The 16,613-nt window shown below is 39.8% G+C and overlaps 1 protein-coding gene across 3 annotated transcripts; it reads right to left on the reverse strand.

Moving 5' to 3' along the window:
* Window positions 1-861: 861 nt before the first annotated feature.
* RSKR (ribosomal protein S6 kinase related) lies at window positions 862-16,594 on the reverse strand. Of its 3 annotated transcripts, XM_074189055.1 has the most exons (12): window positions 16,451-16,594; window positions 15,808-16,065; window positions 15,641-15,724; window positions 15,482-15,550; window positions 15,107-15,176; window positions 14,799-14,906; window positions 14,623-14,663; window positions 14,340-14,367; window positions 14,016-14,105; window positions 13,457-13,545; window positions 13,161-13,271; window positions 862-12,636 (listed from the first exon to the last, which is right to left on the reverse strand). In XM_074189055.1, exons 1-12 carry the CDS (start codon window positions 16,589-16,591, stop codon window positions 12,415-12,417), a joined length of 1,311 nt encoding a protein of 436 aa, XP_074045156.1. In that variant the 5' UTR covers window positions 16,592-16,594; the 3' UTR covers window positions 862-12,414. The 3 variants fall into 3 exon arrangements, with proteins under 3 accessions (XP_074045156.1, XP_074045155.1, XP_074045154.1); XM_074189054.1 differs by lacking the exon at window positions 16,451-16,594 and having other exon boundaries at window positions 15,808-16,361; XM_074189053.1 differs by lacking the exon at window positions 16,451-16,594 and having other exon boundaries at window positions 15,482-15,724; window positions 15,808-16,361.
* Between the last annotated feature and the right edge of the window lie 19 nt (window positions 16,595-16,613).

Below are 16,613 nucleotides of genomic sequence, written 5' to 3' on the forward strand. Positions count from 1 at the left end.
TCTCTTTGCTAGCAGGACTCACAGCTGTTTTTCCCTACTTGAATCCAGGTTACAGTCCTGGATGGCAGCTCCAGGGTCAGGAGGAGCAGTAGCAAATTCAAAGCTCCAAGCCTCATATACATATATATATATATATATATATATATATATATCAAGTGAGAAGTAGAGTAAAAATTAAAAATTCAGGAAGAGAAATACAAGTGATACAAGAAAATCATGAAAACAAGGCAACAGCTTGATAAAGAAGATTAAAAAAATACTAAGAAAAATAACACTTTAAAAACGATGTACAAAAAAACCAATGAAGGGGCAACTAGGTGGGGCATAGGTAGAGCACCAGCCCTAGAGTCAGGAGTACCTGAGTTCAAACACTTAATAATTACCTAGCTGTGTGGCCTTGGGCAAGCCACTTAATGCCATTTGCCTTGCAAAAACCTAAAAAAAAAAATGGAAAAAAAGAATGTCATAAAAAAGAATTGGTTGCATGGAAAGAGGCACAAAAATTCACTGAAGGGGAAAAAAACTCCTTAAAAAGTAAAATTGGCAGGGCAGCCAGGTAGTACAGTGGATAGAGCACTGGCCCTGGAGTCAGGAGGACCTGAGTTCAAATTTGACCTCAGACACTTAATAACTGCCTAGCTGTGTGACCTTGGTCAAGTCATTTAACCCCATTGCCTTGCAAAAAAAAAACAAATCCAATTGGTATGAAAAAAGATTAAAAATCTCACTGAAGAAAATAATTCCTGAAAATCTCTTGAAAGAATGGGAATCAAGCAAATGGAAGCTAATGACTCTATGAGAAATTAAGAAACACAAAGCCAAAAGACTGAAAAAATTGAAGATAATGTAAACTATCTCATTGCAAAAACAACTGACTTGGAAAAATAGATAAAGGAGAAAGCATTTAAAAATTATTGAACCACCTGAAAGCCATGATCAAAAAAAGAGCCTAGATATAATCTTTCAAGAAATTATCAAGGAAAACTATCTTGCTATTCTAGAACCTACTGACCACCTCCTGAAAGAGATCCTAAAATGAAAACTCCCCAGAATATAATAGCCAAATTCCAGAGTTCCCAGGTCAAGCTGAAAATTTTGCAAGCAGACAGAAAAAAAAAAATTCAAGTATGATGGAGTCACAGTCAGGATTGCAGAGCTTGGAATATGATAGTCTAGATGGAAAAAGAACTTGGATTACAACCAAGAATCAACTATTCAACAAAATTGAGGAGAAAATTTCAGGAGAAAAGTTGGACATTCAATGAAATTGGGTACTTTTCAAACTTTTCTGATGAAAATTCTGGAGCCAAACAGAAAATTTGACTTTCAAATATAAGACTGAAGAGAAGCAAAAAAGGTAAACAGTAAAGAGAATCATAAAGGAACTCAATGATGCTGAACTGTTTATATTCCTACATGGGAAGATGAAACTGATAACATAAAATTTTTCATTATGAGGGTAGTTAGAAGGAGTATATATAGACAGAAGGGACAGGTATGAATTGAATATGAAGGGATGATATCTAAAGATATAAAATTAAGAGATGAGAGGAATATATTGAAAGGGAGATGAATAGAATGGCATGGATTGTCTCATAAAAGGCAAAAAAGAGACTTTTACAGTAAAGAGAAATGGGGAAGATGAGGAGGAGTGAGTGAACTTTACTCTCAGAATTGGCTCAAAGAGGGAATAACATACACAATAAATTGGGTATAGAAATATATCTTAACCTGCAGGAAAGTTGGAGGGAAAGGGGATAAGAGAAGAGGGGAATTGATGGAAGGGAGGGAATAGTCAGAAGTAAAACACTTTTTTTGGAGGGACAGGGTGAAAGGGGAGAGAGAGAGAGTGTGAGAAAAGAATAAACAGGGATGGGAGGAATAGGATAGAAGGAAAATACTGTAAGCAAATTTTTCTGATAAAGGCCTCATTTCTCAAATTATAGAGAACTGACTCAAATTTATAAAAATAACAGCAATTCCTCAATTGATGTTATCAAAAGATATTAAATTTTCAAATGAGATTATCCATATTATTTATAACCATCCTGATTGGAGAAATGCAAATTTAAACAATTCTGAGGTACTACCTTATACCTATTAGATCAGCTAATAGGACAGAAAATGAAAATGGTAAATTTTGGAGGGGGTATAGGGAGATATTAGTGCATTCTGTAAAGCGATTTGGAATTATACCCAAAGGACCATTAAACCTCCTGGTTTTTGACCAAGCAATGCCACTACTAGTGCTGCATCACAAAAAATAAGAAAAACAAAAAAGAAAAGGACCTTTTTGTACAAGGATATTTATAGCAGTTTTCTGATGGCAAGGCATTGGAAATGCCCATAGTGGGGAATGTCCATACTGGGGAATGGCTGAACAAACTGTGGTATGTAATCATGTTGAAATGCTATTTTGCCATAGGAAATGATGAGTAGGATGCTCTCAGAAAAATGTGGAAAGATTTACATGAGCTGATGCAATGAGAAATGTACTGTGAACAGAGTAACAGCAATACTGTAGGATAATCAACTGTGAAAGACTTAGCTTTTCTCAGCAATACTATGACCCAAGACAACTCTGATGGACTTATGAGTGCTATCCATCTCCAGAGAAAGAGCTGATCGTTTTCAGAATACAGATTGAAGTATATTTTTTAACTTTATTTTTCTTAAGGTTTCTTTTTTTGGTGGCGGGGATCCTATGCTTTCTTTCACAACATAACTATTATTATGGAAATGTTTTGCATGATTACACATTTACAATCTATAGCAAATTGCTTGCTGTCTTAATGGGAGGGACAGGACAAAGGTAAAGAATTTGGAACTCAGAGTTTTAAAAATGAGCATTAGAAATTGTTTTTATATGTAATGGGAAAATAAAATACTAAATATTTAATTTTTAAAAATATTGTTCCTCTGTGCCCAAAGGGCAACAAAAATGTGCATACCCTTTGAATCAGCAATAACACTACTGGGCCTATACCCTGAGGAGATGATCAAAAAAGAATGAAAATATCACTTGTACAAAAATATTCATAGCAGCCTTGTTTGTGGTGGCAAAGAATTAGAAATCAAGTAAATGTCCTTCAATTGGGGAATAGCTTAGCAAACTGGTATATGTATGTCATGGAACACTATTGTTCTATTAGAAACCAGGAGGGGTGGGAATTCAGGGAAGCCTGGAGGGATTTGCATGAACTGATGCTGAGAGAGATGAGCAAGAACCAGAAAAAACACTGTACACCCTAACAGCAACATGGGGGTGATGATCAACCATGATGGACTTGCTCATTCCTTCAGTTCATCAAAGACAATTTGGGGCTGTCTTCGATGGAAAATACCATCTGTATCCAGAAACAACTGTGGAGTTTGAGCAAACACCAAGGACTATTACCTTTAATTTAGAAAAGAAAACTGGTATCTTATTGTCTGATCCTGCTAACTCTTTTACTTTAACGATATGATTTCTCTCTCATCACATTCAATTTGGATCTATGTATACCATGGAAACAATGTAAAGACTGGCAGATTGCCTTCCTGGGGGGGGTGAGAAGTAAGATTGGGGGGGAAATTGTAAAACTCAAAATAAATAAAATCTTTATAAAAAAGGAAAAAAAATTTCACTTTTCATCAGCTCATGTAAGGTTTTCCAGATTTTTCTGAGCATCCTACTAATCATTTCTTTTTTATTATTTTTTAAATTTCCTTATTTACACATTACTAAAATATTGATTAAAAGTAAACGTAATACCCCCCTCCCCCACAAAAGTAAACTTCATGAGAAACAAAGTGAAAGAACGAGAAAAAAATGTGTTTCAATTTGTGTTCTGATACTATCAGTTCTGTCTTGGGTGGATCACATTCTTTATCATCAGTCCATCATAGAAATTACTTCCACATTTTTCCACAGTTGCTGTTGCTGATTGTAATTCCTCTATCCATTTCTCCCCACTACCATCTATTATATTTTCTTTCTCCCCTCCCTCTGTCCCTTTTCAAAAATGTGCTGTGGGGTAGCCAAGTGGTGCAGCGGACAGAGCACTGGTGGGCTTACATCCCACCCCAGAGGCCACCCAAAATCCCACCACCTTGCAAAAAGTAAAAAAGAAAATGTGTTAAATCTGACTATCCTCTCCTATGATCTACCCTGTCCTCTATGACCCACATGCCACCTCCCCTCCCTCTGACCCCCTTCTCTCCTTTTTCTAGCTGCCCATAGTTGTGGCTAAGTAGTTAAGGTGATGGACTAGAAATCCATTGAAGTTTACCTGTGTAGGAGCTAATGTTATAGCAAAATAATATTCCAACATAATCACATACCACCATTTGTTTAGCCAACTGATGGGCATCCTCTCAATTTCCAGGTCTTTACCATTAGAATAGAGCTGCTATAACTATTTTACTTTTTTTAAAAATCTCTTTTGGGATACAGACCTAGTAGTGGTATTGCCAGATCAAAGGGCAGTCATGATCTCTTTGGGCATAGTTCCAAATTGATCTGCAAAATGGATGAATCAGTTCACAATTCTACCATTTTGCTTCTGACTAAGCCCTCCCTCAATCTGCCCTCCTTTCTATCACACACCTCCCCTCTATTTTCCTGTAGGACAAAATACCAGATACAATATACCCCGTTAAATGTTATTCCTTCTTTGAACCAAATCACTCATTCCCCTTTATTTTCCCTTTTCTTTACTGTAAAAGTTTTTTCTTGCCTCTTTTTTGAGAGGTAATTTACTCCATTCTACCTTTCCAGTTCCCCTTCTCCCAGGACATTCCTCTCTCACCCCTTAATTTTATCTTTTTAGATATCATCCCTTCATATTTAACTCACACCTGTGGCCCCTCTCTATTCTTCTAACTGCCTTAATAATGAGAAAGTTCTTATGAGTTACAAGTATCATGTTCCATTGTAATGTAAACAGTTTAACCTTAAGTCCTTTATGATTTCCCTTTCTTCTTTACTTTTTTATGCTTCTCTTGAGTCTTGCATTCAAATTTCCTGTTCAATTCTGATCTTTTCGAGAATGCTTGAAACTCTTCTGTTTCATTGGAAATCTACTTTTCCCCCTGAAGGATTTTACTGTTTTGCTAGGTGATTCTTGGTTGTAATTCTAGCTCTTTTACCCTCTAGAATATTATATTCCAAACATCTAATTCTTAAATATAAAAGCTGCTAAATCTTATGTTATCCTAACTGCTTGATCCTCTGTGAGTCTAAAATTTGGCTATAATATTGCTGTGAGTTTTAATTTTGGAATCTTAGGAAGTGATTGGTGGATTCTTTCAATTTTACCTTTTGGTTCTAGAATATTAGAAAGTTTTCCTTGATAATTTTTTTGAAAGGTGATGTTTAATTCTACCTAAATGAAATATACCAATCAAACCACAAAAAATTATTTTATAGAGCTAGGAGAAATAATTTTAAAAACATCTGGAAGAACAAAAGGTCAATAATGTCAAAGAAATTAAGAAAAAATGCAAAGGAAGATGGCTTAACTGTTACAGATCTAAAACCATATTATAAAATGGCAAACATCAGAATATTTTGGTACTAAGAAATAAAGTGATGAACCAGTGGATAAGTTAGGTGTACAAGACATAGTAGACTATAATAATCAACTATTTGAGAAACTAAAAGAAGACTTCATCTTCTAGGATAAGAACTCACTATTTGACCAAAACTGCTGAGAAAAATGAAAAATAGTATGGCAGAAATTAGGCATAGACCAACATCTCACACCCTATACAAAGATAAGATGGAAATGAATACAGGATTTAGACATAAATGGTGATACCACAAGTCAATTAGGAGAGTTAGCAATAGATATATGGAGAAGGAAGTATTTATGACCAAACAAAAAACAGAACATTATGAAATGGAAAATGATTAATTTTGATTACATTAAATTAAAAATATTTTTGGCCAAACAAGATGAATGTAATAAGATTAGAAGGAAAGCAGAAAGTTGGGAAACAATTTTTATAGTCAATGCATCTGATAAAATACAATTTATAATTCTAAAATACATAGAGACCTGAATCAAATTTATAATACAAATCATTCCCAAGTGAGTCAAAGAATATGAAGTTTTCAAATAAAGTAAAGCTATCTATTGTCATATGAAAAAGATGCTCTAAATCACTGTTGATTAGAGAAATATAAATTTAATTTTAATATAATGCAAATTAAATTAAATTCTGAGGTACCACCTCCTACCTATCAGATTGGCTAATATGAAAGAAAGGGCAGTGGGTAGAGTGCCAATCCTAAAATCAGAAGGACCTGATTTCAAATCTGTCTCAGACAATTGTTATGTGACTTTGGGCAAGTCACTTAATCATGATTGCCTCACATCCAGAGCCATCTCCAGTCATCCTGATTCACATCTGGTCACTGGACCCATATGACTTAGTACAATAATCCCTCATTAAAATCTAATTCATTTGCATGTCATGGCATTACCTCCTTGATGTCATGGTTTTCTTTGAGAATGAAGGACAAACATCAACATTGTCATCATGACAGAAAAGGAAAATGACCAATGCTGGAGAAGATAAGGGAAAATTGGAACAATAAAAGCATTGTTGGTGGACTTGTGAATTGATCCAACCATTCTGAAGAGTAATCTGCAACTATGCCTAAAGGGTTAAACACTGTGCATAACCTTTAATCCAGCAATACCACTACTAAGTCTGCATTCCAAAGAAATCACAAAAAAGGGGGAAAGGCCCAAATGAGCAAAAATATTTATAGCAACTTTTTGTGGTGGCAAAAAATTGGAAATTCTGAGGATGTCCATTAGTTGGGGAACAGCTAAACAAGTTTTGTTATATGAATATAACAGAATACTACTATTCTTTAAGAAATGAACAGGTGGATTTCAGAAAAACCTGGAAAGACTTGTATGAACTGATAGCTGAGTAAAGTGAGCAGAACCAGGGGACTTCTGGGAACACTGTATAGAGTCACAGCAACAACTGTGTTCAACTATGTATCAACTATGATAGACAAAGCTCTTCTCAGCAATATAATGATAGACAATTCCTAAAGACTTTATGATGGAAAATGCTAATCACATCCAGAGAAAGAACTAGGGGACCTGAATGCAGATCAAAGCATTCCATTCACTTTTTCCCCTTGTTTTTCCCTTTTTCTTGATTCTTTTTTCACATGACTATTGTGGGAATTTGTTTTAACATGATTGTAGATACATAACCTATTATCTTTGCTTGATATTTTAGGGGAAGGTGGAGAAAAGAGAGGGAGAAAAATTTGGAATTCAAAATCTTACAAAAATTAATGTTGATGACTAATAAGGAAATATATTTAACATGATTGTGCATGTATAACCTATATCAAATTGCTTGCTATCTTGGGGGAGGGAGGAGTAAAGAGAAGATTTTATAAAAATGATTGTTGAAAACTATCTCTACATGTAATTGGGAAAATAAATCTTTAAGTTTTTAAAAAAGACAGATGATGTCTAGGGCTTTTTTTTTTTTTTTATCATGGCTTTCAAGTAGTCTACCAATTTTTAAATTACCTTCCTGGATCTATTTTCCAAAGAGGTATTTCACATTATCTTCTAATTTTTCATTTTTTGGTTTGGTTTTTATTTATTGATTTCTCATAAAGTCATTAGCTTCTACTTGCTCAATTCTCAGGTTTTTTGTTTTGTTTTTTTTTTAGATTTTTGCAAGGTAAATGGGGTTAAGTAGCTTGCCTAAGGCCACACAGCTAGGTAATTATTAAATGTCTGAGGCCGGATTTGAACTTAGGTACTCCTGACTCCAGGGCCAGTGCTCTATCCACTGCACCACCTAGCTGCCCTCCACTTCTACTTTTTAAAGAGTTTTTCTCTGCAATGAATTTCTGGGCCTCTTCTTCTATTTGGCCAATTCTACTTTTTTTTAAAGGTATTTTTCTTCTCATTGACTTTTTTGTATCTCTTTTACCATTTGACCTCATCTTTTTTTTAAGGTGTTTCCATGTGTTTACAATTATGTTCATGGGTTCTGAATCTTACAAATATCCTTTCAAATTTCCTTAAGAAATCGTCTGCCTCTCTTTCCTAATCTGGTTTATAGTCCTGTCACCATAAAAAAAAAACTGCTTTCTCAAAGATCACCCGTGACTTTTCTGACCAGAACATTTGAGTCAGTTACTTTGTGTAAACAGCTCAAAATAAAAACTTACTCGCTGCCCCTCAAGTCCTCTATTGTCTCTATACCAAATGGAAAATTTTCATAAAACTTGTCTGTTTGGAAGAAATAGTAAATCCATCATTAACCCATTAGAGTTCACAATATTAGTAAGTTGACTCCTGGAAGACTAAATTATTGAAATAGTAAAATAATGAAAACACCATAATATCATAATAGGAAATAACATTAAACTAGCATATTTGAAACTAAATGAAAACCACCTCAGCAACTCAAATTTGATTTTCCTCAATTTGGTCATTTACTGTGGAAACTTCACATTTTCTAATGGGAAACTGGACCTCTTCTATTTGACCAATTCTGCTTTTTAAGGTATTTTTCTTCTCATTGATTTTTTGTACTTTTACCACATTTGACCTAGTCTGTTTTTTAAGGTGTTTCCATGCATCTAACAATTATGCTCATGGGTTCTGAATCTTTTTTTTTTTTTGGCAAGGCAACTTGCCCAAGGTCACCACAGCTAGGTAATCATTAAGTGTCTGAGGCCACATATGAATTTAGGTCCTCCTGACTCCAGGGCCAGTGCTCTATCTACTGTGCCACCTAGTTGCCCCCTTGAGACTTTGCTGATGCTAAGATGAATAACTGAGTCTAACATTCTGATCCTTCCATTCCTTGGCTTTGGACTAAGTTCTGATTTTTCTTTGCAGATTAATCTCATGACTTGTGAAATTTCCATGGAGTCCCTCACTGTCCCCTTTCTGCTTGTCCATAAGAATCAATTACTTTTGAGTAAACACAGAATCTAATTTCCTTATGGTTACACACTTAAGTATCCCATTTTCTCAGGTTTCTCACCATCTTATTCATCATCTTTAAAATGAGCATTTTTCCAAGTTTTACCTTCAAATCTCATCTCAGGTCTGGCTAGGTTTTTTTCTCTTGGTAATACCATTCCCTCCAACACCTTTCCAATGACTTCATTCTATTCTCCAGCTCAGATCTTTTTGCAAAGTACTCAGCCACATCTCAAGATATCCTAACTCAATATATATACCATATCAGGCTTACTTTTTCCCCCTACAGTTGCTATTGCTTCTGACTTTCCCACCTCATAGATCTCATCAGAAGTGCTACTCCACATCCAATCTCCCTTAGCCTGCCACTTTGGACATGTTTTTAGCTCCTCACTCACTTTCCTTTCATATTGAATCAGTTATCAAGACCTGTTGATTGTCTTTTCATGATTCTTTTATCTAGGGACTGAGCTGGAGCAAGCATGAATTAAAGCTAATGCTGATTTCCAATTTTCAATGTAAACCCTGAGGCATCACCTCACACCTATGAGATTGGCTATAATATGCCAGGAAAGGAAAAAAGCAAATGTTGGATAAGATTTGGGGTATTAATACAGTTAGTGGAATTGTGAACTGGACCAATCATTCGAAAGAACTGCCCTTTGATCCAGCAATACAACTAAATTTTTATACCAAGAGATTGAAGGAAAAGAAAAAGGACCTGTAAGTACAAAAATATTTATAGCAGTTCTTTGCATGGTAGCAAAGAATTGGAAACTGAAGTGATACCTATCAACTGGGAAATGATTGTACAAATTGTGGTATATGATTGTAATAGAGTACTATTGTGCTATAAATGAGTCGTATGGTTTCAGAAAAACCTGGGAAGACATATATGAACTGATATTATTTTTGCCATTATTGTTGCAATATAGATAAAGTGGAAATGTTTTGCATAACTTCACATATATAATTGATATACTGCTTGCCTTCTTAATGGATGAGGTAGAAGTTGAAACTCAAAATTTAAAAAAAATTTTAAAAAGATAAAAATTTAAAAATTTCCATGAGCCAAACTTAAGAAATCAGCAAACACTAACAAATAAGTCTACTTTTGTTTTGTTGATTATCTCTAATAAGCTTAAATTGATAAGTGAAAATGTCAATAATGCAGATTAAACTTTTTTTCCTCAGAAACAGGATAGTTCAACATTTACCAGCTCACTACTCCTTACATTTGTTCTCTCCTTTCTCCTCTCTCCATCTTCATTCTAATAGACCCTTGGCATCTGCCTGCTTTCATTCTCCTTGATGAGTCATTTCAGTTCTGTCTCTTTGTGATCTCATTTGGTCTTTTCTTGGCAAAGATACAGGAGAGCTTTGACATTTCCATCTCCAGCTCACTTCATACATGAGAAAATCGAGGCAAACAGGGTTAAGCATCTTGTCGAGAGTCACACAGCTAATGTCTGAGGCCAGATTTGAACTTGGGTCCTTCTGATTCCAGGTCTGAAACTCTTCCCATTGCTCCACTTTTACCACTTTAATAACTTTCTAACAAGTTTTAATGTCACCATTACTGATCCCTCCAATCCAATTGTTCCTCAGCTTTAAATCTTTCAGCAGCTCCCTAATGGTTATCAAGGAAAAAGTCTGACTTCTTACCCTGGAATGCCAAGGTCTTCCTTCTTCCCAAATATTCTCATTTTACTCACTCCTTTGTATTCTATGCTCCAGCCAAATTGGATTATTCACTATAACCTGTAAACACCTCTTTTGCCTCTGGGGCTGACTTATTCTCCCCTTTCTTCACTTGTTCCTGGCCATTCTTTAAAATCCAACTCAGAAGTCAGCTCCTACCCAAAGCTTTCCGAAATTTTTCTAGTCAGTAAGAATCTTTCCTTTATCAGACCTCAAAACCCTGCTTGCACCTCTCATGCATAAGTCTCTGGGTATGGGCATAAATCTTTTGAGTTTATTAAACCATATCCTGATCACATTGAGGGCAAGGACTATGAATACTATTACTTAAATTTTTCATCTCACAGTATGTTCTAAACACAATAAATATGTAATAGTTGTGACTGAATTGAGTTGAGGCTCTGGGGTTGATCAAATCACATCCTTAATCCTGTCTTTCCCCACCTGGCTCCAGAAACAGTTCAGATGACACAATGATTACAAGTTTACTAGCCTTAGGCTAAGTCACTCTGAGGATTCTGTCCTCCATTGTAGTTGAAAGGAGCTTCAGTGAATCCAGAGGCATTATCCAGTTCTCAATCTTATTTCCCTTCAAATGGTAAGTAGTTTTTCTTTCTTAGTCCCTCTCTTTCCTTATGGAAACTTCCCACCATGACAGAGTACCTCATTTTAAGAATAGGTCCTGTAGCCTTCAGTTCTTGTAGCCTTCAGTTCTATCTTAAGATGATAGTATATTTACTTGTCTATATGTCAAAAAAAAAAAAACAAAAAAACAGGCTTGCAACATCAAGAAGACTTGATGATTGTAGTATTTTAAAAAACTAATATAAAGACAAGTTCATTACCTGAAGAGAAATTATGAACTAAAAAAAGACTTGGAAAAGCTTTGATAAAATCATGACTGACTTTGAGAGTCATTTCTTGAGTCTTAAGGTGTATTGGGGAGGAGGATGACCACACTTTTCCACAAGTGTCCTTTATTAGAAAACAAATCTTGGAGGAATGGATCATGGATATATCCAGCATGGCAGTGTTTGTCCTGGGAGATGATTACTTTCCCTGCAGAACTTCATAGTTAACTCTCTGCTTTTCCCAGATATAACCCTGGAGAGACCCAAACCTGCCTGGGTCTCAGTTGCCCCATCTCTTCCTCACAATAGGTTGTAAAAGTTTCAGTTTTATTTTCTTTATTTAATATATTGCACAATCCTTAGATCACTATTTAAAATGTAAACTGTTGGGATAAGGATGATTTGTATGCTTACAAAAAACAATTATTGCTTCTGAAAAGGACAGGTTGGCTAAACTTGTCAAGCACCTTGAGGAATCAATGTGTGTCAGTACAGAGTTCAGTATTGCTGGAGAAAGGAAAATTGGCATAGAAATGGAAGGAGAAGTGGACAGGAGAAACCTGGCTAAAAGCCAGAGGCTGGGAGATGTGGAAGAGGCCTGCCCAGACCTATGGAGAGCATAGGGGCAGGGGAGGGAAGAAGGTGGAATGAGATGCTTGTGGCAGGGGAGGCCCGGGAATGGAGAGATGACACCCCTTTAAAGGACCTGAGCCCTACAGGTTCAGTTTCAGTTATAGAACGTTTTAAGTTACAAAACTGGGGGGAATCCTGCTACAAAAAAATGAGGAACGAGTATGTGGGCCAGAGAGAACTTCCTGAGTTGGCAGTGGAGAGAGTCCTGAGACTCTTAGCTACAAATCCAGCTGGGGGATTGGGAGAGAGAGAGGGAGGAGGGCTCAGGCAGGGCAGGGATGGGTGGAGAAAGACATCAAATCACAGTCAAAATCCTGGAATAGCCCAGTCTCAGTTGGGCCAGGAAGGGTAGCTCTTGCCTCCAGGACAAAGGATACTGGCTGCTTCTGCAGAAGCTCAGGATCAAAGGCCATGCCTCGAAAGAAAGGATGGACTTGGAAGTGATACAGGTAGCGCAGACGATGGAAAGGGTTGTGGCATAGGAGCTGTAGGGAGACAAAGTGAGGGGGGCCTTGTGAGTGAGGACAGGCTGAACCCCAGGGACATGGGGAAGAAGTCAGGAGTGAGAAAGCGTGTAATGACCACTTGCCATGCACAAAGGGGAAGGGATTCCTGTTAGCTAGGATCAGTGGTGGCCAAGGACCCTTCCCTGGGATACTGGATTCTGTGTGACTGAGAAGCAGCAGCCTTAGAGTTGAGAAGATTGGGACAAAGGAAGAGCCACTGGAGGTCAGTGGGAAGCATCCATGAGGAACCTGAGTCTCTACCAGAGAAGGGAGCAGCAATGGTTTGAGCCATAATCTGTTTGGGAAGGGGATTTCACAACGGCCTAAGGAGGGAAGGAATCTTTTGGGGAGACAGAGTCAATCAGGAAAAGAAGTGTGGCAGGCCATGAAAGTTGGAGCCTGGGCTGGGAAAAATGGAAAGAAATGAAACTTTTCAAGCACACATGAAAGGTGAGATTTAGAAGCTGGTGATCAGGGAAGAGTCAGGACAGGGTCATTCTTACCTCCTGGAGCAGAAGAGAAAGCCCCTGGCTAAGAGAGGCTGGGACTTCATAAACACAGTGAGTCACACTTGCCAACATGGCCACGTGATCCTTCTCAGCCTGCAAGGGGAACTAAGACAAGAATGAAGAGGACTGGAACAGGTTGCCTAGGACAGAGCCTATTTTTCTCCCATCACCACTCCTGACCTTGACTCACAGGATGAAATCCAGGCTAAATGATTGTGGCATAATATCCCCTCCTCTTTCCTTGAAATAGGATCTCCTTCCTTCCTCCACCTCTCCAAGTCTTTTCTTACCTTTCCAGTTGCCAGGGCAAAAAGCAAGATGCCTAGGGACCACCAGTCAACAACGTGGTTGTAGGGCCCACCACTCAGGACTTCTGGGGCTGCAAGGAGTAAAGATCCCAATCAATCAACCCAGTGACCAACAGGCATTCATCAAGTATGTGCTAGAAACTTCTGCTGGGTACTGGGGATTAAAAATATCAGAGCCGAAATAATTTCTCCAGTCCAGGAGTTTCCATTCTAACAGGGGAGACAAAAAAATGCATGAGGAAGTATGTATCAAATAAACAGAAAGGGAATCCATACAAATAAATCCAAAAGAGTTTTTTACATAAAGTAACTTGGGAGGGAGGCTCCAGGTAGAAGGTAGGACTTCTTTTACAGGAAGAGATGGACTCAGCCAGGCAGAGGTGAGGATTGAATCCATCCCAGTCATGGGGAATGATGGCCAAGGCAGAGGCGATCCTTTGCCAGTGCAGAGGACATGAGGAGCCAAGAGAAGGCTGCAGCTGCCACTGCCACCCAGATACATCTATACCAACCATGATTGCCAGCCCTGCCTCTGTCTCACCCATGTACTGAAGCGTTCCACAGATTGTATAAGCTCGCTCTCCTTGGGGAAGATGTCTTGACAGGCCAAAATCTGTGAGCTTTAGATGACCTTTGAAGGATGAGGGGAGAGGAGCCATTAACAGACATAGATACACAGACACACAAAGACATCCACCCATCTACTTCTCTACCTTTTATTCTCAGGCAAGCATTCTCCCTGTCCCCAACTTGAAAACATATAGACACACAAACACATATAGACACCTACCCCCCCACCTATACCCAGACACACACACACACATACTCTCTTTATTAAATATAGGAATGAATGGAAAAAATTTACCTCTTTCATCCAATAAAATGTTCTCCATCTGAAAGGTTATAAATAACAGATCTAAATGCAACCATTCCCTTCCTGATGTCTTCCTAACCCCTACCTAAAAAAGGGTATCCAACCATGTCCCAATCTCAGGACTCATCTGGGAAGGGGGCAAGGCAAAGCTGTGCAGAGCAGAGCTGGCTTGGCCAAGCTCGACGACACTAATCCTAAGGTAGTGAGTAGTTCCAAGTATTTGGCTGGAGTCCTAGCCTCCCCTCCCCCTGGGAGCTGCTCCCATGTATTTTACCTTTAGATCTCTATGCACAATGCCTAGGTCATGTAGGTAGCCTATGGAAGAGAACAAAGTATTAGCATAGCCACATCCAAGCCTTTCAGCCCTCCATCCTAAAGCCTTCCTGGATCCGGTCTCCCCATTGAGCTCTCACATGTTACTAGGGAACAAGCCCCTTGTGTTTAACTTACCCACACCCAGGGCCAGCTCTGCAGCAAAGAGGCGGACAGAAGCCTCAGAAAAGCAGCCGACTGTGGCCCAGAGAGAGTACAGGTCTCCTGTGCTATAGTAGTTGTACACTGAAAAAGAGCCTGGGGTCAGAGTCTTACTTTGCCCTTAGCCCAGGGTATCATGGTCTTCCTACCCAAAAATGGTACCATTCTCTTCTCCAAGGGTCCCCAAGGGAGGGATGGGGAAGAAGGAACTCCCCTATTCTCAGTCTGGAGAGCTTGGGTTGTAAGAGGGCAATAAAGTAGGGAGACTAGGAAAGGAGGCTCACTGGTGAAGAGGTGCCGCTGTCCTTGCCAGCTGCCTCCTAAGCCACTCACAAATGGGTGGCGGATCTGGCGCTGGGGATAAAGAAAATAGGTGGTCAAGTCAAAGGAAGCACCTGTTAAAGGAAGAAGATGAGCCAGGTACCACCTGGCTCATCCTTTGGCTGAGCTCTGTTGTCTGCCAACTGACCCTCACCCCAGCCTGGCATCAGGAGACCTTCGTAGCAAAGATGAGAGGTGCCTGACTGCAATGCTGAGGTGACTCAGGACTGTTGAGTCTACAAGCTCGTGTGAGCAAAGGCAACTCCCCAGGGGTGGGTCAGCAGTGGGCTCCCCCTCCCATTCCTCAGCTCTGTGACTTCCCTGGGCTCAGGGCATACCTGAATGCTAACCTCTTCCTTGCACTGTCTCAAGCCATCTCGCTGAAGGACTTCCACCTTGGGGACCACCTGAAGCAGGAGGAAAGAGACAAACAAGCACCTGAAACCACCTCCTGTCCCCCCCACCCTGGGGACAAGATAACTAGAGCAGGCTTTTACCTTGACAGCCAACAAGGCCCCGAGGCCACAATCCAGCACCTTGAGGACAGTCCCAAAGGAGCCCTTGGCAACAAAACCCAGGACCTACAGAGAAAAACGAAGAGGGAGGCAAATGGGTTCAAACTGGGGTGTCCTGGGATACCATATGTAGTCTATGGCTAACCTACCTTCAGCTGCTGCTGCCCCTGGGGGGGCCTGATGGGGAACTCAGGCAAGAAGAGAGAGATGAGTTTCGGCACCGGCCATTCGGTCAGGGGTTTCTCTGCTGGTAGCAGGGCTGGTTCCAAGGAGCCCAAATGGGGAAACTGGGGCATCCGTGGTCCCCGAAGCTGGTCCAGACCTGATATGGTGATCCCCACTCTTGACAAGAGTCTCTTCCAGCCCCGAACCCAGGGGCCCTGGATGGGGGAGATGCTGTCACCCTGCTGAGAGTCAAGGGGAGCTCCCTGAGCTCCCTCTGCCCACCTGACCCTGTATGGGTTGCCCATCTCAGCAGGTGCCAACTCCGGGGGGGGAGGGGCCAGTCAGCATAGTGCAGTCAGCTCTCCTCTGTGGACCAGCCTGCATTCTCTGTGCATCCAATACAGCTTGGCATAGCCTAGTACTGGCACAGAGCCAGGCTCACTCTCTGGGTCCTGCATATGCCCCTTGCCCACAAGACACTATTCATCCCCTCTCCCCTCCCTTTGGTTTTATCAAGGCTTCATCTTGGCCAGCTTTACTATCCTCCCCACCCCCACCCCTTCCCCCACCTTGGGCACAAAGCCCACACTGCCCCTCACTGGGGCTAGTGCAGCTTGGGCCACTGACCTGGTGGGGAAGGGTCCGCCGGCTGCTCGCTCCTCCCATCCCGCCAGTGGCTCCCCAGCTACCAGACCCCTCTGGCCTGGTTACATAAGCAGGTCCACCCCTTTGAGCTACATCATTCATGAGCCCCACCCCCAGCTCCATTATTCATGGTGCCCGCCTCCTG

This window comes from Macrotis lagotis, chromosome 5 (assembly GCF_037893015.1).
Source record: "Macrotis lagotis isolate mMagLag1 chromosome 5, bilby.v1.9.chrom.fasta, whole genome shotgun sequence".
NCBI classification, from domain to species: Eukaryota; Metazoa; Chordata; class Mammalia; order Peramelemorphia; family Peramelidae; genus Macrotis; species Macrotis lagotis.